Here is a 26299-nt window from a genome sequence, read left to right as displayed (position 1 = left end):
CCAACAAACCTAGTTACAATAAAAAGAAAAGTAATTTAGGCTGTATGTTTAAGGATCAATAAAAATAAAAATGTTCGAGCCTCTCAGTCTATAATACATACATTAAAAATTAAAGAGCTTAGCTGTTTTATAGATTTTAAATGCCACTATCTTATTTTGCTCCAAACTAGTCTAAATTCTAAAATTCTACACTTACCAATCGAAAGTACATTGTTGCCCTTGGCATTCTCATCGGATATCTTGGTGCCTCGTATCACACCCAAACCAGCTGCCTCGCGACAGAATTGACGTACAGTTTTTTCACTTATCGTATCTTCAGGTAGACCAAGCTCTTTTAAATATTTTTGACATTTACGATAGACGTTGTCTGCGTCATGTAAGGCTTGTTGGCGATAAATATTTTGTAATGTTATATAAGGTTCGGTATCTGCTGTCATATCCGGCAATATTCCTGATAATGGTAATAAGCCATTATTGTCATTTTCAACGAACTCTTTTAATGCTTTAGCCATAATCCAAAATGGTTGGCTTTGCTTATTGAGACTTGTACAAGCATTATCCTCATAGATTGCCTTAATCGATGCAGGCACATTACCACCACCTAAAGCTGTATTTACTGCTTTAATAGCCTCCTCATAGTTTTCTTCATCAGCCGTCATAGCTAAATTTAAATTCACATTACTTAATATATGTATATAAATTGTTAATTCGAAGAATTTGATACTTTTTCATATTCTATTTATAAACGTGCTAGAACCATGATGAGTCTTTTATGATTAAAAATAAATAACTTTAAGTCGATGTATTGTATATTGGAACGATTTTTCTGCACCTCTTGTCAAATTTGGTTTGGATACATGTACATATGTGACCTGGAATCATGAAAGGGACCTATTGTGCGAAAACAAGTTTTCGAGAAAAAGGCGTTTAAAGTGTTTGTTTAGCTTGACTCTGTGTAGCGGTCGGCCGTTGTGAACGAATTTTGTAATTAAAGATTAATTAACTTCCCGAAAAGCTACAAGCTTGAAACTTGGAATATAGTTCAGAACCCGATGACAATGCAATAAGAAAAAACTCTCCTATAGGTGGCCATGGATCGAAATATTTCAAAAAATCGTATTTGTGGTCCGATTTGTCTTTAAATGTGATTTGTGAAAAAGCTAAGTTTGTTCCATTGGAAAGAGCGTTAAATTTCCTATAAGAACCACTCAAAAAGAGACAACGGTTTTTCGCACAATAGGTCCCTTTCATGATTCCAGGTCACATATGCAATTTTAAAGCCTATTTCTCCAATAATTTGGTTCAAAAAATATGCCATGATCAAACTTTACAGTCTATCACGTATTAGGTTGACTAGTTCGGACGTCATAATGAACTCACCATGTAAGTGCTGGCTTTATTACTTGTGACGTGTCGGAAAAAACCACTTACCAGTTCTTATCATTTCACGCAATTCACTTTTCTGTTTATAATTGACTGGGCAATGACCGCCATTCCCACTTTTCCATAGTTGAAGAAATTTATTAAGGACTAACAACCAGGGCACTTTACTGGTAACTTCTATGTTCTAAATATATAATAAAATAAGCATTTAAAATATAATAAATATTTTTCATTTAATTTTATCATACAAGAAAATACAAGAAAAATACACGAAAAATAGTAGCTGTTGTTGTTGTAGCGGTAAGGACACTCCCCACGGGCCTTGGGGAGTGTTATCGATGTTGATGGTCTTTTGTCGGATGCAGCACCGGCACGTTCCGCTAACAAGCACCATAAAGGTGCTAACCCGACCATCTCGCGAACGATTTGGTATGACCACATGTAACCTTCTAGGCCATAGCGCCCTCCCATCCCCTATATCCATCAGGAGTTCGGGGTCGCCAGAAACTCGGCTAATAATGAAACAGGATTCTCCACGGGTAGGAGAGGTTGACAATTGGGTTGGAGAAGTCAACACCTTGAATCAATTTGGTACTTTAGTCGCCTCTTACGACAGGCATACCTACCGCGGGTATGTTCTAAGCCCCCTAACCCGCTGGGAACGAAAAATAGTAGTCATATAAGTATAAGGCGGCCACCGTGATGTGATAGTAGCGTGCTCCGCCTACCACACTGTATGCCCTGGCTTCACACCCCGGGCAAAGCAACATCAAAATTTTAGAAATAAGGTTTTTTCAATTAGAAGAACATTTTTCTAAGCGGGGTCATCCTCGGCAGTGTTTGGCAAGCGCTGCGAGTGTATTTCTGCCATGAAAAGCTCTCAGTGAAAACTCATCTGCCTTGCAGATGCCGTTCGGAGTCGGCATAAAACATGTAGGTCCCGTTCGACCAATTTATAGGGAAAATTAAAAGGAGCACGACGCAAATTGGAAGAGAAGCTCGGCCTTAGATCTCTTCGAAGGTTATCGCGCCTTACATTTATTTTATTTATATAAGTATAATTAAAATTTTTATGTTTTAATACATTTGAAAAGTTTTGTCAGTCATATGGAAGGGAGCTTACCATTTCTCAAACGAATCCTTTTTTTAATGTAAACACAGAGACTTGTATCTGTAGGATTAAGAACATCACCGTAATTTATTAGGCGATGCTTTGCTGCTTCAAGCCTTGCGAAAAAGGGCCCAATTAGTAGCATCAAGGGAGATCAAATATTCCTCCACCCGTCTTCATCCATTCGCATAACATTAAATATATTAGAAAACACATAAAAACATGCTGCCGACACCTTTGATATGACCATAAATCTTCCATAGAACTTTTCACTTGAATACTTCAGTCGCCGTCCTATCTATGGTATGATCATACACTTATAAAGCGTAAATTTGTTTGTGTCGAAAGAGGGCCTTACATTTCAATTGCGGCCTAAGCTCAAAGTAGGACTTGTTGGCAATTTTTATTCTCCGCCCAGTTCAAATTATGCGAATGAATGTCGATATCGTGGCCTAGAAGATAATCCTGTAGATGTCCGGAATTGCAGAGTAAGGGAGAATTCCTTCTTTAAGCAATAGCTTTGGGTACATGTTTTTTAAGCTTGTTATTAAATAGAATATTAAAAATTTTATTAAATACCTCAAAATGTTTTTGTAGCGCAGGAAATGGTTGATCTAAACGAAGATCAAACTGACGATTATCAGGATGAGATTCAATGACACAGTGTTCTTGTAATTGCAAGCGTATAGAGCCGAAAAAACCTAATGACCGACAGTAAACAAATGGAATGTTTGCTTCCCAAAGACGTTCCGATAGTTCGACAAGAGTTTTCTCATTTAAGTTCGAAGCAATAACAACATCAAATGTATCAAAAAATGATGGACGATTTACTAAAATCCAATCAACGCTTTCATCTACGAAATCTCCATTGACATCAGTATTTAATTCTTGTAGCAATTGCATACATGCTCTAGCTTTGGATTGGCCAAGAAATGTTGCATCCAAAAAGAAACTGGTAGAAAAAATTATTTTGTTTTGTGAGTAAAAGCTTTAAACCTTCATACATACTTAATTCCCAAATCATCTTCAGTTACAATGTTACCATCTGCAATCGTAAAGCCACCAATACCGGGTAATACCAAACTTTTGAGTACCTCGCATCCTAGCGCTGTTGCATTGAGTAAACAAATTGTGGAGCTCTCGAGAAAGCTTTGCCCATGCTCTCCCCATAAACGGATTTGGCGATCATATTTTCGGCTTTTGTCTGATTGCTCTGGAGATTTTGGTGCCGGCGAAGACATTTTTTGTCTATTCTGTTCTAATAGCAAACTCGATTTGTGGGTCAGCTGATTTATGGCAGATTTATACAAAGGCTTTGAAGGCCTGGCAACGATGACATAGTCATAACACCAAATCCATAACCATATTTTTACTTAAACATATCAATTAAGAAAATTAGGAACAAATTCTACAAATAATAAGTCACTTAGTCAAAACGTATCTAAAACAAGATATAAAATGTCCAAAAAGAGAATGAATGAATTCACCAATTGAAATATTTATAGGTTATGGATATGCAGAGAAACCAGAAACCAATTGGTTGGCTATGGTATGGTTATGGCTAAGGTATTATGGTATAGAACATTTGATCAATTACAACAAATCAACACACAAGATTGCGCATTGCGCATGTAAACAAAAGATCGCTGTTTTGTATGGGCAATTTTTACGTCATTTTCTTAAGCTCTTGTTTTTTTCTCTCTTTCTTTCATTCGCTCAAGCAGTCAAGTGTGACGTAGTGCGCATAACGAAGCAATTTTGAACGAGTCAATGCGCAATCTTCTTTGAGTGATTTGTGATCAATTACATTTATTTCCATACGATTAGTTGGACCAGCTGTTTTATAAGAGCTAATTAAACTTCATTAAGGGCCAATTAATGGTGACTTATAACCATATTACTATAACCAGATAAAACAGCTTAAGGGCGAATTAATGGTGACTTATAACCATAAAGCCATAACCAGATAAAACAGCTGATCACACCTACCTTATGGAAATCAATGTAATCGAGTTAGCGTTATGGTATGGCACCATTAATCGATTACATTGATTTCCATAAGGTCGGTTCGATTAGCTGTTTTATCTGGTTATGGCTTTATGGTTACAAGTCACCATTAATTCGCCCTTTATCCAACCTACCTTATGGATATCAGTGTAATCGAATAATGGCGCCATATCATAACGCGAACGCCATAACCATACCATAGCCAACTAATCGGTTTTTGGTTTTTCGCCATATGCATAACCTAAAAATGTTTCAGTTGGTGAATTTAATAACTGTTCGTAGATTTTATTCATTGTTTTGGATACGTTACGACTAAAAGACTTATTTTTGTGGAATATGTTTGCAATTTTTTGCGTTTTCTTCATTTTTATGAAATTTTCACGTTTTTTTAGGTTAAGGCACCACTAATCGGTCACATTGGAGATGGATATGGTTACGACTATGGCGTTTGGGTTAAGGAAGTATAATTAGCCCTTAGGGAAGTTTAATTTGCTCTTTAGCATTATTTACAATAAATACGATTATTGTGACTGACTTTTTATATGCAACTCTGTGTTTAGACAAATTGCGCGTCATTTGAATGACAATTTTTGTTCGAAATAACCGATTGCAGAAAGCGATTAAAATTGTGATTTGTGACATTTATGGAAAATCTAATTATCCACAACCCAAAAACAATATGAAAGCAATGTAAGTTAATGTATCAATAAAATGAACACAATATTAATTTTTTTCCTTAGAGCACGCACACCATTGCGTCCACCAAAGACGCCACGTAGTTATGCACAACAAACTGAGCGCAAATCAGACACAGATCCTAATAAACCTCACGATCCGGTACATGTATATTGTCGTGTGCGACCATTACAATCCGATGCAGATTTATCATGTGTTCGTGTAAAAAATTCTACAACTGTAATACTCACGCCGCCAGAGCAAGCATTACAACACAAACAAGGAGCACAACGTGAAATGCAATACATATTTAAACATGTATTCGAACCGCATATCTCGCAAGCTGATATTTTTAGTGCCGTAGCACAACCGCTTGTGGAAAATCTTATTCGTGGTCGCAATAGTTTACTTTTCACCTATGGCGTTACGGGAAGTGGCAAAACATATACTATGACGGGTGATGCACGACATCGTGGCATAATGCCACGTTGTTTGGATGTGCTTTTTAAAACCATATCAGATTTTCAAGCAAAAAAATATATTTTCAAACCGGATAAGTTAAATGGTTTTGAAATTGCAACAGAAACTGATGCATTGCTTGAAAGACAAGCTGAAATGAATAAACGTTTTGCAGCTGGTGAAAGGGGAGCGCTAAGACGTAAAGATTCTGATCCCGAAATCGCATCACAGGCGTCATGCGATATGCCGGCACTTGAAGGATTGGATGAAGATAATATGTATGCAGTATTCGTTACTTACATTGAAATTTATAATAACAGTGTCTACGATTTACTTGAAGAAGACACACCTCAGAAGTGAGTACGATATATGTGAAAATATTCTACACATATATCTGATATTTAAATTGTATTTAATATATTTTTCCCCAACAGAACTTTGCAAAGCAAAATTATTCGTGCAGATGCTAATCATAATATGTTCGTGCACGGCGTTACTGAAATCGAGATTAAATCTGTGGAAGAAGCTATTGACGCATTCCAATTTGGACAAAAACGTAAACGTATGGGCCACACAGTTCTAAATGCCGAGTCAAGCCGTAGTCATTCTGTTTTCAATATACGTTTAGTACAAGCACCAACCGATTGTCAGGGAGAACATGTTTTACAAGATAAACGTACCATTGCAGTGAGTCAGCTATCACTTGTCGATTTGGCAGGTAGTGAACGTTCGTCACGTACGAAAAATACTGGAATGCGTTTACGTGAGGCTTCAAGTATTAATAATTCTTTAATGACACTGCGCACTTGTTTGGAATATTTGCGGGAAAATCAACAGGCACCACCTAATAGCGCTCCGAAGAAAATACCATATCGTGATTCAAAGCTAACACACATGTTTAAAAACTATTTCGATGGTGAAGGGCAGGTATCGATGATTGTGTGTATTAATCCGCGTGCAGAAGATTATGATGAAAACATGGTGAGTTTTTAATTTTAAAATTACATATTTCATCCTGACACAGTCTTAGGGGAAGAATAGACGGCGGTCTTGTGATTGTATTAGATAATCGCGAAATACATTATACAGACGCCTTCACTTTTCAACCATACATAATCCAGAAAACAATCCGAGACGAATTCTCAAGCAATAGCCTTTTTATTTTATTCAATCTATGATCATAAAATCTGCCAGACTAGATACAAAAAAACAAAAAAAAAAAAAAAACAGTAAATATAATATTTAAATCAGAAATATGACAGTTAACAGAAAAATAGAGATAATGTCAAATTAAGAATAGATTAAGAGCTTAGTTGAAGGTGTCTTTGGTTACAGAGAAATCAATATTACCAACCGTTAAGAGTTTATTAATTTCAGCGAGGGCACGGAAGCACTTTCCAAGGCAGTCGGTTCTATGTACTGGAGCGATTCGGGATTTTTCCCGCCAAGGACTGTCATTTCTGTGTAACCCCATTTAATTTGTTGCGTCCCTCTCACAAATTGTCATCCTCCCAGCAACTCCTTGCAGCGGGACTGCTCCATATTCTCTTGCTCTGTGAAGGTATCGAATCCAATCCGGGTCCGTCTCCTGACCCCGGTCCTGAGAAGTGGTTTTGCTGCGTCTGCCGGAAAAGAATCTTTTTAGGACGGTCATACTCTTGTCAATGTGTCTCCTGCAAGGGATTCAAGGGGTTGTGTAGCGCAATATATAGCTTCTCCAACCCAACTGTCAACCTCACCTTCGAGCGGCGAATCCCGTTTCACTAACAGACGAGGCTCTGGCGACCCCAAGCTCCTCATGGAACTTGGGTGTGGGGAGGGGGGAATGGCCTGAAGGTTTAATGTGGCCACATAAATCGTTCCCGAGATGGTCGGGCCAGCACCTTAATGGTGCTGTGTTACCGGAGCGTATCGGATCTGTATCCGACAAAGGACCATCACATCGATAACACTCCCCAAAGCCTTCGGGGAGTAACCTAATCGCTACAACAACAACAACAACATGGTTGCATCGGACAGGTTTTTCTGGGCTAGATCCCAAAACCCGACGTCAAAGTAACTTTTATAATTCTTTCGTGGCTTCTTGCTGTTCACGCCCAAGGGCGTCCCGTAGTCTACGCCTTAGCGCCCCTCACTACCTTCCAGCAGCCCCGCTGCTTAACAAGCCACAACAAGTACCCACCGCTGCTCGCGCCCCAGCGGGTTAGGGGATCAGAACATACCCGCGGTAGATATGCCTGTCGTAAGAGGCGACTAAAATACCAGATTCAAGGGGTTGTGTAACGCAACCCTTCAGGTTGCCAGCGCAATATATAGCTTCTCCGAACCCAATTGTCAACCTCACCTATCCGCGGCGAATCCTGTTTCACTAACAGACGAGGCTCTGGCGACCACAAGCTCCTCATGGAACTTGGGTGTGGGGAGGGGGGAATGGCCTGAAGGTTTAATGTGGCCACATAAATCGTTCCCGAGATGGTCGGGCTAGCACCTTAATGGTGCTGTGGTACCGGAGCGTACCGAATCTTTATCCGGCAAAGGACCATCACATCGATAACACTCCCCAAAGCCTTCGGGGAGCAACCTTATCGCTACAACAACAACAACAACAACAACTGCTGCTCGCGCCCCACGGCACCACCAACTCATACGGCCGCTCCCACTCATACCTACAACCGAGCATCAGATCCTGCCCCCGTCTTCTTCCCCCCTCTTTTCCGCTAGCAATCGTGTAGGTCAGGGAAACAGACTCTGGGTCCCTACCTCCTTTTGCACCGTTTGCCAGCACAATATATATATATTTGCGACGGGTTTCATAGCGCCATGTTGCCAGACCGCAAACTCAAACACACCGGGAACACCAATGCTTACCCAAGGACGTCCAGTCTCAGGGCCACAACAGCAGTTGCGTCCTAGCCTTTCACAACCCAAGCGTAGTTACCCGTCACTTACTCCCGGACTGACGACATCTCCCCCGTTGCACTTCAGAATTCTGCAGTTAAACTGTAATGGATTAACTGGGAAGATCACGGAGATAGTCGATTTCATGAAGCGGCACAACATCCGCATTGTTCCGATTCAAGAAACTAAACTCACAGAAAGATCTGCTCTGCCCACTTGTTCTGGTATAATGCCCAATGAAAAGATCGCCAGAGCGGCAATGGAGGTGGCCTCGCGTTTATCTTACACCACTCTGTGCAATATCATTTATTTGATCCCGACATCGGCCGCAGTGACAGTGTCTTAGAACGTCAAGGCTTATCTGTCCGGTCAGGCGATGCAAACCTAAAAATCATCAATATCTACATCCCTCCTGCCACCCAGTTGATACCGCCCTAATATCAGCGCCTTACTCACTGGCAATAATCGCATTATCTTAGGCGATTTCAATGCCCATCACGATCTGTGGCATTCAAACTTGAAGGCAGACAGCAGGGGCGGCTCAACGTCAATTTTTTCGGGCTTTTTATGCGTTGAGTGGAAAATTAAAATAGGCCTCAAGGTTGGCTGCTGTACTTCCATCGGGCGTTTTAGCGGAGTTAGGAGATGCAATGCTTCCCTGATCTGGAGTTAGGGCGGTTTTTGTGCACTCCTAATAGGAATCAGTGACATTTGATTTATTTACTTAACATGAAGGTGCGTCCACACCAGTAACAAAACGTGTTACTAACAGTTATATAACCAATGTTATGTAACTTGTTAGAAATTCAACTTAAAAATGTGGTATAACACGATGTTGTGTAACTTTTTTTCTGGTTTTATAGCAGGTTAAATGTTACCCAGAGGTTGTCGGTAAAGATCAAAGGAATTAGATAACTTTGTTGTATAACAAGTTGCAATTGTTTTAAAACAATTGTTATACAGCTTTGCTATTTCGTTACCGGTGTGGACGTACCTTAATGATTTGATTTATATACTTAACATAATGTAACGGGATATTGTAACATGAACTAACGGAATACCTGGCGTGGTGCAAAAAAAAAAACCAAACGCGTTTTATATACGTAACGGGACTTTTACCCATAACGGGATAGTGGAAAAAACATGGCAACCAACCAGCCATATATCGGATTTTCAAATACATATTAATAATTTTGTGCCTGGCGTGGTGCCATTAAAAAACCAAAAAATTAACATTTCTGGAAATAACGGAATTGAATAAGTGAATCTAGACAACCTGGCAATATAAGGGCTCTTTTAAGCACCTTGCCATACGAAGCTTGCGCTTCCCAAGGCAGTCGGTTCTATGTACCGGAGCGACTCAGGATTTTTCCCGATCAAGGACTGTCATTTCAGTGTAACCCCATTTAATTTGTTGCGTCCTTCCCGCAAATTGTCATCCTCACAGCAGCTCCTTGCAGCGGGACTGCTCCATATTCTCTTGCTTCGGGAAGGTATCGAATCCAATCCGGGTCCGTCTCCTGTCCCCGGTCCTGAGAAATGGTTTTGCTGCATCTGCCGGAAAAGAATCTTTTTAGGACGGTCATACTCTGTTCAGTGTGTCTCGTGTAAGGGATGGTTGCATCGTACAGGTTGTTTTGGGCTTGATCCCAAAACTCGACGTCCACGTAACTTTTATAAATCTTTTGTGGCTCCTTGCTGTTCACGCCCAAGGGCGTCCCGTAGTCTACGCCTTAGCGCCCCCCACTACCTTCCAGCAGCCCCGCTGCTCAGCAAGCCATAACAAGTACCTGCTGCTGCTCGCGCCCCACGGCGCCAACAACTCAAACAGCTGATACCACTCATAACTACTACCCTCGTAGTAGAGTTGGTAGCAATGCTGAGCATCAACCCCTGCCCCCGTCTTCTCCCCCCTCTTTTCCGGCAGCAATCGTGCAGGTCAGGGAAACAGACTCTTAGTCCCTACCTCCGTTTGCACCGTCTGCCAGCACAGAATATATAGGTTTGCGACATCCGCCCAATGCAGCTCTTGCCTTGGGTGGTGCCACTTTCCCAGATGTTCTGGTCTCCGCGACGGCAACCCCCCGACGGGTTTCATCGCGCCATGTTGCCAGGTCGCAAACCCAAATCATCCGGGTACCCCAATGCTTGCCCAAGGACGCCCAGTCCCAGGGCCACAACAGCAATTGCGTCCTGGCCTTCCACAACCCAGGCGTAGTCACCCGTCACTTACCCCCAGAGTGGCGACGTCTCCCCTTATGCACTTCAGAATCCTGCAGTTAAACTGTAATGGACTAACTGGGAAGATTACGGAGATAGTCGACATCATGAAGCGGCACAACATCCGCATTGCTGCGATTCAAGAGACTAAACTCACAGGAAGATCTGCATTGCAGACCTGCTCTGGGTATAAGGTCCACAGGAAAGACCGCCAGAGCGGAAATGGAGGCGGTCTCGCGTTTATCATACACCACTCTGTGCAATATTACATATTTGATCCTGGCATCGACCGCAGGGACAATGTCTTAGAACGTCAAGGCCTATCTGTCCGGTCAGGCGATGCAAACCTAGAAATCATCAACATCTACATCCCTCCTACCACCTGTTGCCCCAGTGGATACCGCCCTAATATCAGGGCCTTACTCACTGGCAACAATCGCATTATCTTGGGTGATTTCAATGCCCATCATGATCTATGGCATTCAAACTTGCGGGCGGACAGTAGGGGTGAGATGTTGGCGGATCAAATAGAAGAAACGACGTTCTGCACATTAAACGGAGACGCCCCCACACGTATGGTAGGAAGCTGTCAGAGCTCGCCAGATATCTCAATCGTGAGCGCAGAACTCGTAAACTGCGTCAACTGGCGGCCGATGGTAACATTGGCATCCGACCACCTGCCTATACTTATTTCGCTCGAGCGTACCGCCGACTTCATCGTCACTGAAAAACGCACTTTCATAAACTTCAAAAAAGGAAAGTGGGAAGAATATAATTCCTTTACAGACAGCCGCTTTGCTGCCCTCCCTATCCCGACTGATGCCCGCCAAGGGGAGCGCGCCTTCCGTAAGGTCATTAAATCCGCCTCGGCACATTTCATTCCCGCCGGGAGAATTCCAGGCGACCCCCAAATAAGGGATATAAACCAACGCATCAGATTGCTTGTGAATGAACACAAGCGGGCGAAATGGGAGAAGCACCTAAGAGGTTGTAACCTCTCTACCGGTGTGGGTAAACTTTGGTCCACCGTAAAGTCCCTATCGAATCCGACTAAGCACAAAGACAAAGTTTCCATCGCCTTTGGCGACAAAGTGCTGTCGGACGCGAAAAAATGCGCGAGCGCTTTCTGCCGGCAATATATAATGCATCCTACGGTCGACAAAGATAGACGGAGAGCCAATAGACACGCACATAAACACAAATTCAGCGCGTCACCAATCACCATCACCGCTAAAGAGGTTGAGGACGCCATTGGTCGTGCTAAACCATCCAAAGCAGTGGGCCCAGACGGCATACCCATGCCGATGCTTAAAAGCCTAGGGAAAGAGGGTTTCAAATATTTAGCGCATGTCTTCAATCTGTCTCTTTCCACCTTTGTCATACCTGAGAAATGGAAAATGGCCAAGGTGGTCCCGCTACTAAAGCCTGGGAAACCAGCTAACATAGGGGAGTCGTATCGTCCGATATCTCTCCTATCGCCAGTGGCAAAGACGCTTGAAGCCATTTTGCTCCCTTATTTCCAAGCAAATTGCCAGCTAGCCACTCATCAGCATGGCTTCAGAAAACTCCATAGCACTACCACCGCGCTAAATGCCATTAGCACCCAGATAAATTGCGGTTTAAATCAATACCCCCACCATAGAATAGTACTCGTAGCGCTAGACCTATCAAAAGCTTTCGATACGGTCAACCAAGGCTCGTTACTGCAAGACCTGGAAGGGTCCACCCTTCCCCCATGTCTTAAAAGGTGGACCGCAAATTATCTGGGTGGTCGGCAGGCATCGGTGCAATTTAGAAACGAAGCATCAAAACCAAGGAGAATTAAACAAGGGGTGCCACAGGGTGGTGTCCTATCCCCACTTTTGTTTAATTTCTACATATCTAAGCTACCTTCACCACCGGAAGGAGTCACAATCGTTTCCTACGCCGATGAATGCACAATAATGGCCACAGGCCCAGGCCCAAAGATCGATGCGCTATGCAATAAAATAAACGGCTACCTCCCTGATCTCTCCAGTTTTTTCGCCTCGCGAAACCTGCATTATCACCGACTAAATCTTCCGCGACCTTATTTACAACATGGACGCCCCAAATGTAGACCACTTTGAACATCCACGTCGATGGCACTACGCTACCGACTGTCCTACACCCCAAAATCTTGGGTGTGACGTTTGATCAGGGTCTAAATTTTGGTGAGCACGCAGCCGCAATTGTTCCGAGAATTCAGAGCCGTAACAAAATCCTCAAATCCCTTGCTGGCAGTACTTGGGGAAAAGATAAAGAAACGCTCATGACTACATACAAAGCAATTAGCCAGCCGATTACGTGCTACGCGTCACCCATATGGTCGCCAAGCCTAAAAATCACCCACTGGAAGAAACTACAGGCCTGCCAAAATACTGCTCTCAGAATCGCCACGGGCTGTCTTCTTATGTCCCCAGAACACCATCTGCATAATGAGGCGAGAATACTCCCCATCAGGGAGAGAAATGAGATGCTGACCAAACAGTTCCTGTTGAATACCCAGAAACCTGGGCATCCCAACAGATATCTGATTGATGAACCAGCACCTCCTAGGGGCTTAAGGAGTCATCTCCGTAAGCATTTTGAGCAAATGTTGGCAACATCGGTAAAACGGCACGGTTGTGTTTATTTCTGCTCCTTGAATTTTACATTTTAAAATGGTAAAACTATATTCAAATACTTCTTAAGAATAAATAATGTGTGAGACAGAGACTCAAAAAGCGGAAGCAGAAGTTGGTTTCAAGAATATTATACCAAATAAAGTTTGATTTTTTAAATTTAATATATTTGCGAGAAAGTGACTCTAAATAAAGAAAGCAAAACGCATACACTTACAAAGTTTGATACATATATATACATATATTCATTCTATATAAAAAATGGAGAGTAAATGCGACAAGTGCAAAAGTACAATACGAGGAGAAGTGTCAAAAATTCGTTGCGAAGGGGTATGTGGGAGATATTATCATTTAGCACCAAAATGCTCTGGCATAGACCAATACAGTGTTAATAAATTAGACGAATGTGAAATGCTTAGATTTATGTGTAATGATTGTGTGCAGTATGTGCATAACGTAGATGACATTCTAAAAGATATGCAGATGGTAGTGAGCAAAAATGGCAAACAACTATCTGAGTACAGGAATGAATTTGATAATGCTCTCAAGAAACATGAAAGAGAAATAAAGCAAGTTTTAAAAGCAGTGGAAGTTGCATTTAGCGACAGAATTAAGGCAATGCAAAAAGCGCAAGAATCATGCGAAAAGAGTGTTGTAGAAGTGAACAAAATACGGGAAATTGCTGAAGGCTTCAAGCGAAGCAGCGAGCAGGTCTGTGATGAGTTGAAAACAAACAAGGATGACAATAAGAAAATGATTGAAGAAATAAGTAAAGAGAATAAAAAAATGTGCAATGAAATAAAGAAAAATGTTAATAGTGTTGAAGCCAAAGTGTCATACGCAGCGATAACAAAAAATGATGGACAAAAAAAAGAAGTGTTACCAGACATTAGAAAGAATCATCCCCTAATTGTCAAGCCGAATAAAAAGCAAAATATAGAAATAACCAAAACTGACCTAAACTCGAAAGTTGATCCTAAAGGGCTGCAAATAACTAATATAGTAGCAAGACAAAGCGGAGTTGTTATTGTTGAAAGCGAAAATGACCATGAGCGTGACAAAATAAAAAATGCCATTGAGAACAATCTGGGAAATAACTATGAGGTTAAGATTCCCAAAAAAGTGAAACCAGCAGTCATGGTGACTGGTATAAATTTTAAATATAGCGACGAGGAACTGGTGCAAAGAATCAAACGACAAAACATTTGTTTAAGTGAAACGGACATCAAAATTGTTAAGCAATATGAAGTGAAAAAGAACGCGAAAAACTATTATAATGCTGTGATAGAAATGAATGTTGAAGCGTTCGCACATGTACTAGCTGGAGAGAGGCTTAATGTAGGTTGGGAACGTTGCCGAGTATATGATGCAGTGCAGGTATTGTGTTGTTTTAAATGCAAAGGCTTCAATCACAAAGCGGCTGACTGCAAGGAAAAGGAAGTATGCACAAAATGCTTGGGTGAGCATAAGCATACACAATGCATAAAGGATGCAGTAAACAAGTGCATTAACTGCATACGGGCAAACAAGCAGCTGAATCTAGGACTTGACGAAAACCATGATACTCTGGATAGAACTTGTCCCGTATACCAACAAAAGCTAGATGCAAGGAAAAGGAAAGTTGTTTATTAGCAACCAAAGAAAATCCTCACAGCAGCGCAAAAGTCAAAATATTCAAATCGAGATAGCAATATATACAACTTGGAATGCATTTATCTTAATATTAGTAGTATCATAGCAAATAAAATCGAGCTGGAACGTCTTATTGAAATAAGAAGACCAAGTATTGTGTTATGTACGGAAACGTGTACAACAGAACATATCTTGGATTCTGAACTTAGTATTCCGACATACAAATGCATTCGTTGCGACTCTCAAAGTAGGCACACTGGCGGTGTTGTCATGTATGTGAATGAAAATATACAATTTAGCATAGTTTGTAATAAAGCTATCAACATGAATGTGTGGTGCATTATTGTAAAAATAAACAAATGCGCGTTAAAATGGAAAATCGGTGTACTATATCACTCACCAAGTAGCAGTGACTCCACCTTTATTACTTATCTAAATGAAATCATCACTGAACATCTCAAGGAGGCGGATAATAATTTAATAATTGGTGATTTTAATATCAATGTTAATGTATCGTCAACATACTCAAACCAGCTAACAAGTTTATTTGCACAAATGGCAATGATACAAAGGATAAACTTCGACACAAGGATAACAGAGTACTCGTCTACAAGAATTGATTTGCTATTCAGTAACAATGATAAAGTTAAAGCAGTAAATATAGGTGAACATCGCATTTCTGACCATGAGACAATCCACTTCGAAGTGCCAACAACAAAGCTTTGTAAAATGAGAAGGTATGCTACTGTTACATGTTGGGAGTACTATAGTGCTGAAAATCTTTTAACTTTGCTACGAACATGCGATTTCAGCTTTATGTCAATTTCCGGAGTAGAAACTAAAACTAAAGCCCTAAACGAAGTTTTAACTGTGGCTATGCAAGCACTGACTTATATAAAGAGGACCCAAATACAGATAAGAAATAAGTGGTACGACCGAGAATTAACAAACCTGCATAAAAGAAAAATAGAATCTTATAAAACTGCTCGAAATACTGGATTTTGGGACGAATATAACGTCATTAAGAAAATATATAAAAGAACCATAATTTATAAAAAAAAGAAATACATGGAAGATAGAGTAAATCATAACAATGGCGATATGAAACGTATGTGGAAGTGTCTAAAAGACCTCGTCGAGCTTAATGATGTTAAAAAACATATCACTAAAATTGTAATTAACGGTGAATGCCTGGAAAATGAATATGATATAGCTAATGCCCTAAATAACTTTTTTATACAAAGTATTGTTGAAATTAATGATAGCATCGAAGAAATTGTAAATGGGGATGAAATAAGCGCAAATCATAGTAATCCATTTGAAACATTTAAATTTACTGACATTGTAGTGGACGATATTATTATTATCACAAAATCACTTAAAAACAAATATGGCGGCGACAAGCTTTTATCGGAGGGTGTCGTTAAAGATGCCATGACATATACTGCTAATTTCTACAAAGACATAATTAACGAATCCTTAAACAGCGGTATTGTACCTAGTTACTGGAAAATTTCAACAATAATACCTGTTGAAAAAGTAAAAAATACAATGAAACCCGAGGAACTACGTCCAATTAACACGTTACCTACAGATGAAAAAATTATGGAGACAGTGGTGAAGGATCAACTTGTGGCATACTTAGAGAAGCACAATGTGATTATCCCAGAACAATCGGGATTCAGGAAGAGCCATTCTTGTGAAACAGCGTTGAATATGGTAATTGCAGATTGGAAAGAAGACATGGCGGACAAAAAATTTACGGTGTCTGTCTTCTTGGATTTAAAACGGGCTTTTGAAACTGTCGATAGATCTGAGCTATTGGACGTTATGTTTAAAATTGGTATAAGAGGAAAGGCTTTGGAATGGTTCCGGAGTTATTTGGGTGACAGAAAACAGAGAACGATAATTGGAAAGGAGGTTTCATCAGTGGTGGATGTTAACATTGGTTTACCACAAGGCTCGGTCTTGGCGCCAATATTGTTTACATTGTATATCAATGATATCAAAAGATGCTTAAAATATTGTAAAATACGTCTATTTGCGGATGATGCATTGCTTATCATAAGTGAAAAATATGCAGAATGTGCCATGCTGAAAGTACAAGAAGACCTGGACTCGCTATACAAATGGTTATGCCTTAGAAAACTGAAATTAAATGTCGAAAAACTAAGTTCATGATATTTTGTAAAAACACTAATATCATAAGTAACAATAGTTTAAATAATATTACGCTGAAGGTAAAAAACATGGAAATCCAAAGAGTAGACAAAATTAAGTATTTAGGAGTTTTGATTGATGATAATCTAAATTTTGGAGAGCATGTAACTTATCTGGAAAGGAAAATTGCACAGAAAATAGGCTTCATGTATAGAACATGTAAACATATCAGTCAAAGTCATAAAATATTGGTATATCGTTCAATTATTGAACCACACTTTATTTATTGTCCTACTATTCTGCTATTAAGTAATGATATATATATTAAGAAACTTCAAATACAGCAAAACAAGGCAATGCGATTTATTTTAAAATTTCCTCCAAGAACGCCAAAAATTGTAATGCTCAATAGATTAAACTGGCTTAGTATTAAACAGTCAGTTAGTTATTTCACATTGAAATTTATACACCAACTTAGGTTAGGAATGTTACCGAATTACCTGAGTAGTAAAATACATTATAATCATGAAATCCACAATTATGGAACAAGAAATTGCAATAATATAAGACTGCCTAGAATAAGAACTGAGTTCGCCAAAAGGTCTCTTGAATATTTAGGGTATAAAATGTATAATGAGTTACCTTCTGATTTGAAAGACTGTGAAAATATTAGTAAGTTCAAAGAAAAATTGTTTTTATATTGTACGTCACTAAATGTGACATAAGTATTTATGTTTAATCTCTTATTTTAACCTAAACTAGGTCTTAAAGACCGTAATAATAAATAAATAAAATAAATAAATAAAAATACGGCACCTGAGAACCCAGCCGTATGAAGTGAAAAAACACAAGCAGGTCCTTGGTGAACTCCATAAACAGGGGTCGGACCTTTATGCCGGGAATTGCCCGGTGAATCCTGTGCTTAACGAAAATTATCCAAAACTTGCGGAAGAGGAACGCATACTCCCCAGGGAAACGCGTGTCACTCTCGCTCAACTTCGTTCTGGATACTGTAACAGGTTAAACTCTTACCTATCCAGAATCAACCCCGACATACAAAATGTATGACCCGCTTGCAACGTGTCCCCACATGACACCAACCATCTCTTCAATTGTAATGTGGAACCTACGCCTCTAACACCCCTTTCCTTATGGTCCACCCCTGTTGAAACGGCAAGTTTCCTTGGACTCCCGTTAGAGGATATTGATGACAATTTGTGATCGGTCGCGGCTATTAGGTGGGGCGAGCATTGCTACAACAACAACAACAAATTTTCCGTCGCCTTTGGCGACATAGTGCTGTCGGATGCGAAAAAATGCGCGAGCGCTTTCTGCCGACAATATATAATGCATTCTACGGTCGACAAAGATAGACGGAGGGCCAACAGACACGCACATAAACACAAATTCAGCGCGTCACCAATCACCATCACCGCTAAAGAGGTTGAGGACGCCATTGGTCGCGCTAAACCATCCAAAGCAGTGGACCCAGACGGCATAGCCATGCCGATGCTTAAAAGCCTAGGGAAAGAGGGTTTTAAATATTTAGCGCAGGTCATCAACCTGTCTCTTTCCACCTTTGCCATACCCGAGAAATGGAAAATGGCCAAGGTGGTCCCGCTACTAAAGCCTGGTAAACCAGCTAACATAGGAGAGTCGTATCGTCCGATATCTCTCCTATCGCCAGTAGCAAAGACGCTTGAAGCCATTTGGTCCCCTACTTCAAAGCAAATTTGCAGCTAGCCTGTCATCAGCATGGCTTCAGAAAACTCCATAGCACCACCACCGCGCTAAATGCCATTAGCACCCAGATACATTGGGGGTAAATCAAAACCCCCACCATAGAACAGTACTCGTTGCGCTAGACCTATCAAAAGCTTTTGATACGGTCAACCATGGCACGTTACTGCAAGACCTGGAAGGGTCTACCCTTCCCCCATGTCTTAAAAGGTGGACCGCAAATTATCTGGGTGGTCGGCAGGCATCGGTGCAATTTAGAAACGAAATATCTAAACCAAGAAGAATTAAACAAGGGGTGCCACAGCGTGGTGTCCTATCCCTACTTTTGTTTAACTTCTACATATCAAAGCTACCTTCGCCACCAGAAGGAGTTACTATCGTTTCCTACGCCGATGACTGCACAATAATGGCCACAGGCCCAGGCCCACATATCGATGAGCTTTATAACAGAATAAACTGCTACTTGATCTCTGCAGTTTTTGCGCCTCGCGAAACCTGGCATTATCAACGACTAAATCCTCCGCGACCTTATTCACAACATGGACGTCCCAAATGTCGACCATTTTGAACATTCACGTCGATGGCACTACGCTGCCGACTGTCCCACACCCCTAAATCTTGGGTGTGACGTTTGATCAGGATCTACATTTTGGTGAGCATGCAGCCGAAATTGTACCGAAAATCCAGAGCCGTAATAAAATCCGCAAATCTCTTGCTGGCAGTACTTGGGGAAAAGACAAAGAAACGTTCATTACCACATACAAAGCAATTGGCCAGCCGATTGCATGCTACGCGTCCCCTATATCGTCGCCAAGCCTAAAAACTACCCACTGGAAGAAGCTACAGGCCTGCCAAAACACTGCTCTCATAACCGCCACGGGCTGTCTTCTTATGTCCCCAGAACACCATCTACATAATGAGGCGAGAATACTCCCCATCAGGGGGAGAAATGAGATGCTAACCAAACAGTTCCTGTTGAATGCCCAGAAACTTGGGCATCCCAACAGTCATCTCCGTAAGCCTTATGAGGAAATACGGCACCTGAGAACTCAGCTGTATGAAGCAAAAACACACAAGCAGGTCCTCAGTGAACTCCACAAACAGGCGTCGGACCTTTATGCACATTCCCCAGGAAAACGCGAGTCACTCTAGCTCAACTTCGATCTGCATACTGTAACAGGTTAAACTCTTACCTATCCAGAATCAACCCCGACATACAAAATGTATGCCCTGCTTGCAATGTGTCCCTACATGACACCAACCATCTTTTTAATTGTAATGTGGAACCAACGCCTCTAACGCCCCTCACATTATGGTCCACCCCTGTTGAAACAGCAAGTTTCCTTGGGCTCCCGTTCACGGTGGGCAGGAAGCAACGATAGGTTGCATGAAAATGTCGACAAAGAAGGAAAGCGGGGTTGTATTTGGTGATGATTATTGATGAAAAATTCGTTGGATTTTTTTCGTTTTTGTGCTTTACATTTTTTTATTATTTTTAATATTTTCTTGTTTTGTTTGTTTATGGATTTTTAATTTTTTTAAGATTATATAAACTTTATAAACTTAACTTTTAAATTCTCAAATCTTTTTACTAGTGTTGGGAACTATCGAATGAAAACTATCGAGTTATTCGATAGTTCACTAATTTTCATTCATTCGATAGTCATTTGAAATTCGTTCAATACTATTTTTTCGAATTACTAGTTTTAGGTATGAATGATTCGTTCACTACTATTTTTTCGAGTTACTAGTTTTAGGTATGAATGATTCGTTCACTACTATTTTTTCGAGTTACTAGTTTTAGTTATGAATGATTCGTTCACTACTATTTTTTCGAGTTACTAGTTTTAGTTATGAATGATTCGTTCATTACTATTTTTTCGAATTACTAGTTTTTGGTATGAATGATTCGCTCATTACTATTTCTTCGAATCGTTCGTTCTATTTAAATTTTTGCTGTGCATATATCAGTGTTAAAAAGATATTAAAATAAATTTAGCATACGTCAACCTAATCGACAAACGTTTTAAGCGTGGTAATTATTAAATATTTTTAACTGAGGAAGTGATTTTAACGATTTCATTTGTGTAGATATTTATAATACGGCCTGAATTGAAGAGATCTTCCGTTTGGGAGTTTTTACCAAAAATGGCAATGAAGTTAAATGCCATATATGCAAAAAAAATTTTAAATTTTCTGGCAACACATCAAATTTAAATGACCATCTACGCCGTAAGCATCCGTCTTCCTCAGAACCATGGTGGAATAACCAGGTGAAGTAAGCCGTCAATTGTCTCGCTCTAAATTCTTCTTTGTTCTATCATTCGGCTATCTGAAAATTTTTCACCAATGTTGTCCCCGAAAAATGTGGTTTTTTTGCATTTTTCAGGAGTGAAAAATGGTAGTTTTAGTCATTTTTTCATCTAAACCAGTAGGTGAATATCGATGGACCTTTACCGGATTTAATTACAGAGATTCATATTTGGGTATCTTTGGCGTGGGCTTCCATAAGTAAGGTCGTGCTTAACTATTGCGTTTATATTATTGATGTTTCCATCATATAAGTATGTTTAATTTGTTCAAAAAAAATTTGAAACAGGTCTTTGTTAAAACAAACTATTTGAATTCGCGTCATATCCAACAAGGATTTTCGCCTGTGCAGCGCTACTGAAGACTTTCGAAAAATGTGCAAGAACAACAAAACTATCGTATTACACCTTATTTATGTAAACACTTCGCTAAAACAATGGATTTCTAAATACAATTACGAAAAATTGTTACTCACTATGTTTGTTTTGGCCTAAAAATTAGACCACTATGATAAGAAGAATGTTGCTGTTATGGATTGTAAATTAGAATATATGAATCCGGCTCGCTTGGATTAGCACCTTCTGGTTCTAGGCCGACTCCTATTATATCCCCTGACATATTTTAGTAAATAATAACTTGGGACCATTAGTAATACATCATGAATTAACTGTCAAGAGCTTATGGGAGATCTTCTGATCAAGTTTGTATGATATATTAAAAGGTCATATGTTTTACTTCCAACTCTAAATGTCAAATCAACAGAGCAGATGGAAAGAACAATGGAATTTTAGAGATCGAAACACATTTAAAAGTATTACGATCACTTCCAAGTGTGACTGTAAAACTTTTCATCAAACCCGAAACCCATTTAAGTGCGCAAAGTTCCTACAGTTCAACTATATAATGGATAACAACTCTCCCACTTATGTCCGGTTTTTCGATAAAAGCTTCAACTGAAGTTGAAGTTGAGGTCAGTTTACTTTAGACGCATTCTTGAATTTTACTACTCATCGCAGTTTAAGTTTTTAATTTTATTCGATGCCTAAAGTAATATAAGTTCGCACTGGTCTTGTGTATCCCTTTTGTATTGGCATTAGGTTGCACAGATATGCTGAAAAAGAAACAGTCTGTAATGGCTTTCGTATCGTTATCAACAAAGGAAATCTTAGGAAATCATACCTCCCAAAATATAGCTACAGAATTGAAGTTAATATTTGATGAGTGGTCCGTTTTTGACAAAATAGTTACTGTAGTAAGTGATAACGGGGCTAATATTAAAAAGACTATAATTGAAATGCTACAGAAGCACCACCACCCATGTGTAGCGCACACATTAAATTTATGTGTAATTGATGCCATCAAAGCTGTTCCACAAGTTACTGCCAAGTGTCGTGCCATAGTCACTTACTTTAACCATAGTTCTCAAGCGACGGAAAAATTAAAAAATATGCAAAAGCAAATGGGCGTTACTGAACTGAGGTTAAAACAAGATGTCCCTACCCGGTGGAATTCCACCCTTATAATGATAGAGCGCATATGCTTGGTAAAAAAACCACTCTCTGCCATAATAACTTCTTTACCAAATGCTCCTGATTTCCTCAATTCATCAGAATGGGAAACATTGTTGGACTACACTAATCTTTTCAAGCCCGTAGCCTCTGACAACCGAATTGTCAGGAGAAAATTATCCCACGATGTCTCTGGTAGTGCCCCCTGATCAGAGGTCTTCAATACGCAGTACGAAATCGCAAAATGAAAACTGTAGAGGGAGAAAGTTTGAAGAGCAGATTGTTAGAGGTAGTTTGGATACGATTAGGGCAGTTGGAGTCTGACAAAATGTGCGCCAAATCAACATTCTTAGATCCTAGGTTTAAAAAAATTGCGTTCGGTAATGAAATTAATGCAAATAATACAACAAAATGGCTAGTGGAAGGAGTAACTTCCCTAATACGGCAACAAAACACAAGTGTTTCTACCAACACCCCAAGAGAAGCATCGGTCGATAAAAGCGAAGTATCTCTCTGGGACCTTCTCGATGTAAGAGTTGCTGAAGCAAAAACAATTTGTCAAAACGCGCCCAATGTCAATGCAAATATTCAGTTGGAGCAATATCTAAGGCAAAATTTTGTTGATCGCTCAAATAATCCCCTAGACTATTGGAATCGTAGCCAGTCAACATTTCCGGACCTATATATGCTTTCGAAAAAATATTTATGTATACCCGCAACATCGGTTCCGTCAGAACGAGTTTTCTCGAAAGCAGGGCAAATAATTAACGACAGGAGAAACCGACTTAAAGGAGATAAACTAGATATGATAATATTTTTGAACAGCAATTTAAACATTGAAGGTATTTTTCATGTCAACTCGATGTACATACTTGTGTTATTTACTTTACAATCAATTTTTTTAGGGGTTTAATAACGCAATCAGTTGCCATCTCTGCGGCGAAAATTTAATATAGACCCTCATGCACTATCCGATTTTGGCTAGAACAACTATAGCGACTTTTAGTATTTAAGTGCTTGAAATATTTGTTTTATGTTTCTTTTATAAGTGAAATTTAATGTGCAATTTTTATATTAATTAAACGTGACCTGAATTTTGAAAAAAAAAAAAACAGTAGCTTATGTATAAGTTAAGGCAATCAATAATGCCTCTGAAACAGATTTGAATAATACAGATAAAAAACCATCTTAAGTAACCCTCTTTCCTGTTGTTGTTGTTGTAGAGGCATAAAATCTCCCCACAGGTTTGGGGAGACCAAAAAACTCATGCGCTTTGCATAACATGTAACAAAGGCATTTAAATTGAATATTTTCATTATTTACTTGAAGCAAAATTTACACCATTTTAGTCATATTTAACGTTTTTGTTACGTTCCAATGTAGCGTGATCCAGATACGGATAGAAATTTAACATACAAATGCAACAACAAATTGATCCATATGGTTCACATTGTTGTCGCATTTGCATGTTAAATCTCTAGCCGTATCTGGATCACGTTTCATTGGAACACGACGTTTTTTGTCTTAAGCCGTGGTTACTCACGAACGTACGTAGAAAAAACCTGTCAGCTGACACGACCTATCTTATGAGTGTGCAATGTAAACGAAAACTCACCGACGTGCAACGCCCGTACGTACGTAGCCCGGAACGTAGAAATCAAAACAATTTTGATTTTTTCCGTAAGAACGTGTCAGCTGATCGCTCTCTCACTAGACAGAGTTGCCTAGTATACTTTTATGCGCTAATTTTTGACCGTTTGCAATTTTATGCAAAAACGCCTAATTAAAGGTTGAAAAATTGTGAAAATAATTTGAAATAATTATGTAAAAGTGCTGATTATAAATATTTAATCTATTTATACTTATTTAATAGTATTCCGGTCTTTTACAATATCAAAAATTAAATTGGAAAAAGTTGATGTTTCCATAAGCATACATGCAAAATGGTCAATGGCAACAGTGCTTATCTGTAAACAATACACACACAAATATCTTATGTACATGTACACAGACGCACACATTGATTCCTACGGGCTTGAGAGTTCGGTCAAACGTGCTTCGTACGACAAACGTCCTTACGTACGGCACACGTCGGTGGGTAACTGCCGCATTATATAGGTTTGTTCTTTAGCTACCCCGAGGGGTAACTAAAACAATCCAGAGATTGTTCTTTTGGCTTCTGGCAAGCTAAAGAACAAATCAAATGAATGAATGAATGAATGGAAAAATTCGTTCGATAGTTAAAATCATTCAGTAACTAACTATCGATAGTTGAATTCATTCGATAGTTCCCAACACTACTTTTTACATTATAGTATATTAAATACTAAGATTACAGTTTCAAATATGCTTTAATGAAAATGTCACTACAGCTTTCTTTAACCGTGTCAAATAATTGGTTCTTCAATCATATTTATTTTAAATCTTTCTCAGAATTTTTTGAACTCCTTATGAATCTACTCCCCAGCCTGTTCGGACCATAATCCCAAACCAGGCATGCTTAACCAACGAACCGATATCATTTCGTTACGATAAGTAACGTTAATAAACGAAACAAAGTCATTTCGTTTCGTTTATTAATGTTAAGAATGTCAAATTAAGGAAATGATTTTGTTTCGTTTTCTGCCATATCAAAACGAAATTAAATCGTTTATGTTGATTGTTAATTTCAAACTATGCTGGCAAAGTTGATTGATGGCGGAGTCATTAAAGGTGAAAGCATTAGCCAAGCTGATTGCAACTTTTCTCATGAATTTTGACAGTACGAACATTTCTCAGAGTATTATTGACATTACCACCAACGAATTACACAAACAAATTACATGTATGCCCGCTCGCTGTTACCACCTTACGGCTTCACCATGGCTATAGCATTGCCAGCACAATTCAAACATAAAGTATCACGTCTTTGTTAACGTTTTTAACGTTCACGAAAGCTTTTCGTTTCGGTTAAAAACGAGATACAATTTACATTGATAATTTCTTTATCGATAATATTTCGAAGTGTTTCAACGTACAGTACGAACATTTCTCAGAGTATTATTGACATTACCACCAACGAATTGCATAAACAAATTACATGAAGTGTGTATGCCCGCTTGCTGTTACCACCTTACGGCTTCACCATGGCTATAGCATTGCCAGCACAATTCAAACATAAAGTATCACGTTTTTGTTAACGTTTGTAACGTTCACGAAAGCTTTTCGTTTCGGTTAAAAACGAGATACAATTTACATTGATAATTTCTTTATCGATAATATTTCGAAGTGTTTCAACGGAAACGGTGGAAATTTTTTGATAAACGATTTGCTTAACGTTAAGGTGCATCCCTTTCCCAAACCATCGTTATTCAAGAATATAATGGCTTGTTTCAAATGTTCTAGAATAATATGGAGCTAGAGTGTTTGAGAAAGCTTAGCACTTTTTAATGCTTCATGGAATTCGCTTAGATTTTTGTCAAGATCAGTAAGATCCGCTTTTTTGGCATTAAAGCAAGTGTTGACAATTTTGTTCATCACTTTCAATGCGACAATATAAGGCTGCAATCGCAACG

The 26299-nt window shown here is 39.4% G+C and overlaps 2 protein-coding genes across 2 annotated transcripts in view; one reads left to right on the top strand and one right to left on the bottom strand.

Annotated features, from left to right (window-relative positions):
* APP-BP1 (Nedd8-activating enzyme E1 regulatory subunit APP-BP1) overlaps positions 1–3962 on the bottom strand; it is a 44805-nt gene extending 40843 nt beyond the window's left edge. The window contains exons 1-4 of the mRNA XM_067789579.1: positions 3503–3962; positions 3074–3446; positions 1432–1567; positions 197–661 (exon numbers count right to left, since the gene is read on the bottom strand). Coding sequence (XP_067645680.1) covers positions 197–661; positions 1432–1567; positions 3074–3446; positions 3503–3735 — 1207 coding nt within the window. The 5' untranslated portion in view covers positions 3736–3962. The remainder of the gene's footprint in view (positions 1–196; positions 662–1431; positions 1568–3073; positions 3447–3502) is intronic.
* Positions 3963–4989: 1027 nt separating this feature from the next.
* The window catches only part of pav (pavarotti), a 36229-nt gene continuing 14919 nt past the window's right edge, over positions 4990–26299 (top strand). Inside the window, exons 1-3 of the mRNA XM_067789578.1 lie at positions 4990–5191; positions 5242–5991; positions 6070–6616. Of these exons, the coding sequence (XP_067645679.1) occupies positions 5082–5191; positions 5242–5991; positions 6070–6616 (1407 nt within the window). The 5' untranslated portion in view covers positions 4990–5081. The remainder of the gene's footprint in view (positions 5192–5241; positions 5992–6069; positions 6617–26299) is intronic.

The sequence above is a fragment of the Eurosta solidaginis genome, chromosome 5 (genome assembly GCF_040869045.1).
Source record: "Eurosta solidaginis isolate ZX-2024a chromosome 5, ASM4086904v1, whole genome shotgun sequence".
Lineage (NCBI taxonomy): Eukaryota > Metazoa > Arthropoda > Insecta > Diptera > Tephritidae > Eurosta > Eurosta solidaginis.
This window is presented reverse-complemented; position numbering and strand designations above follow the sequence as displayed.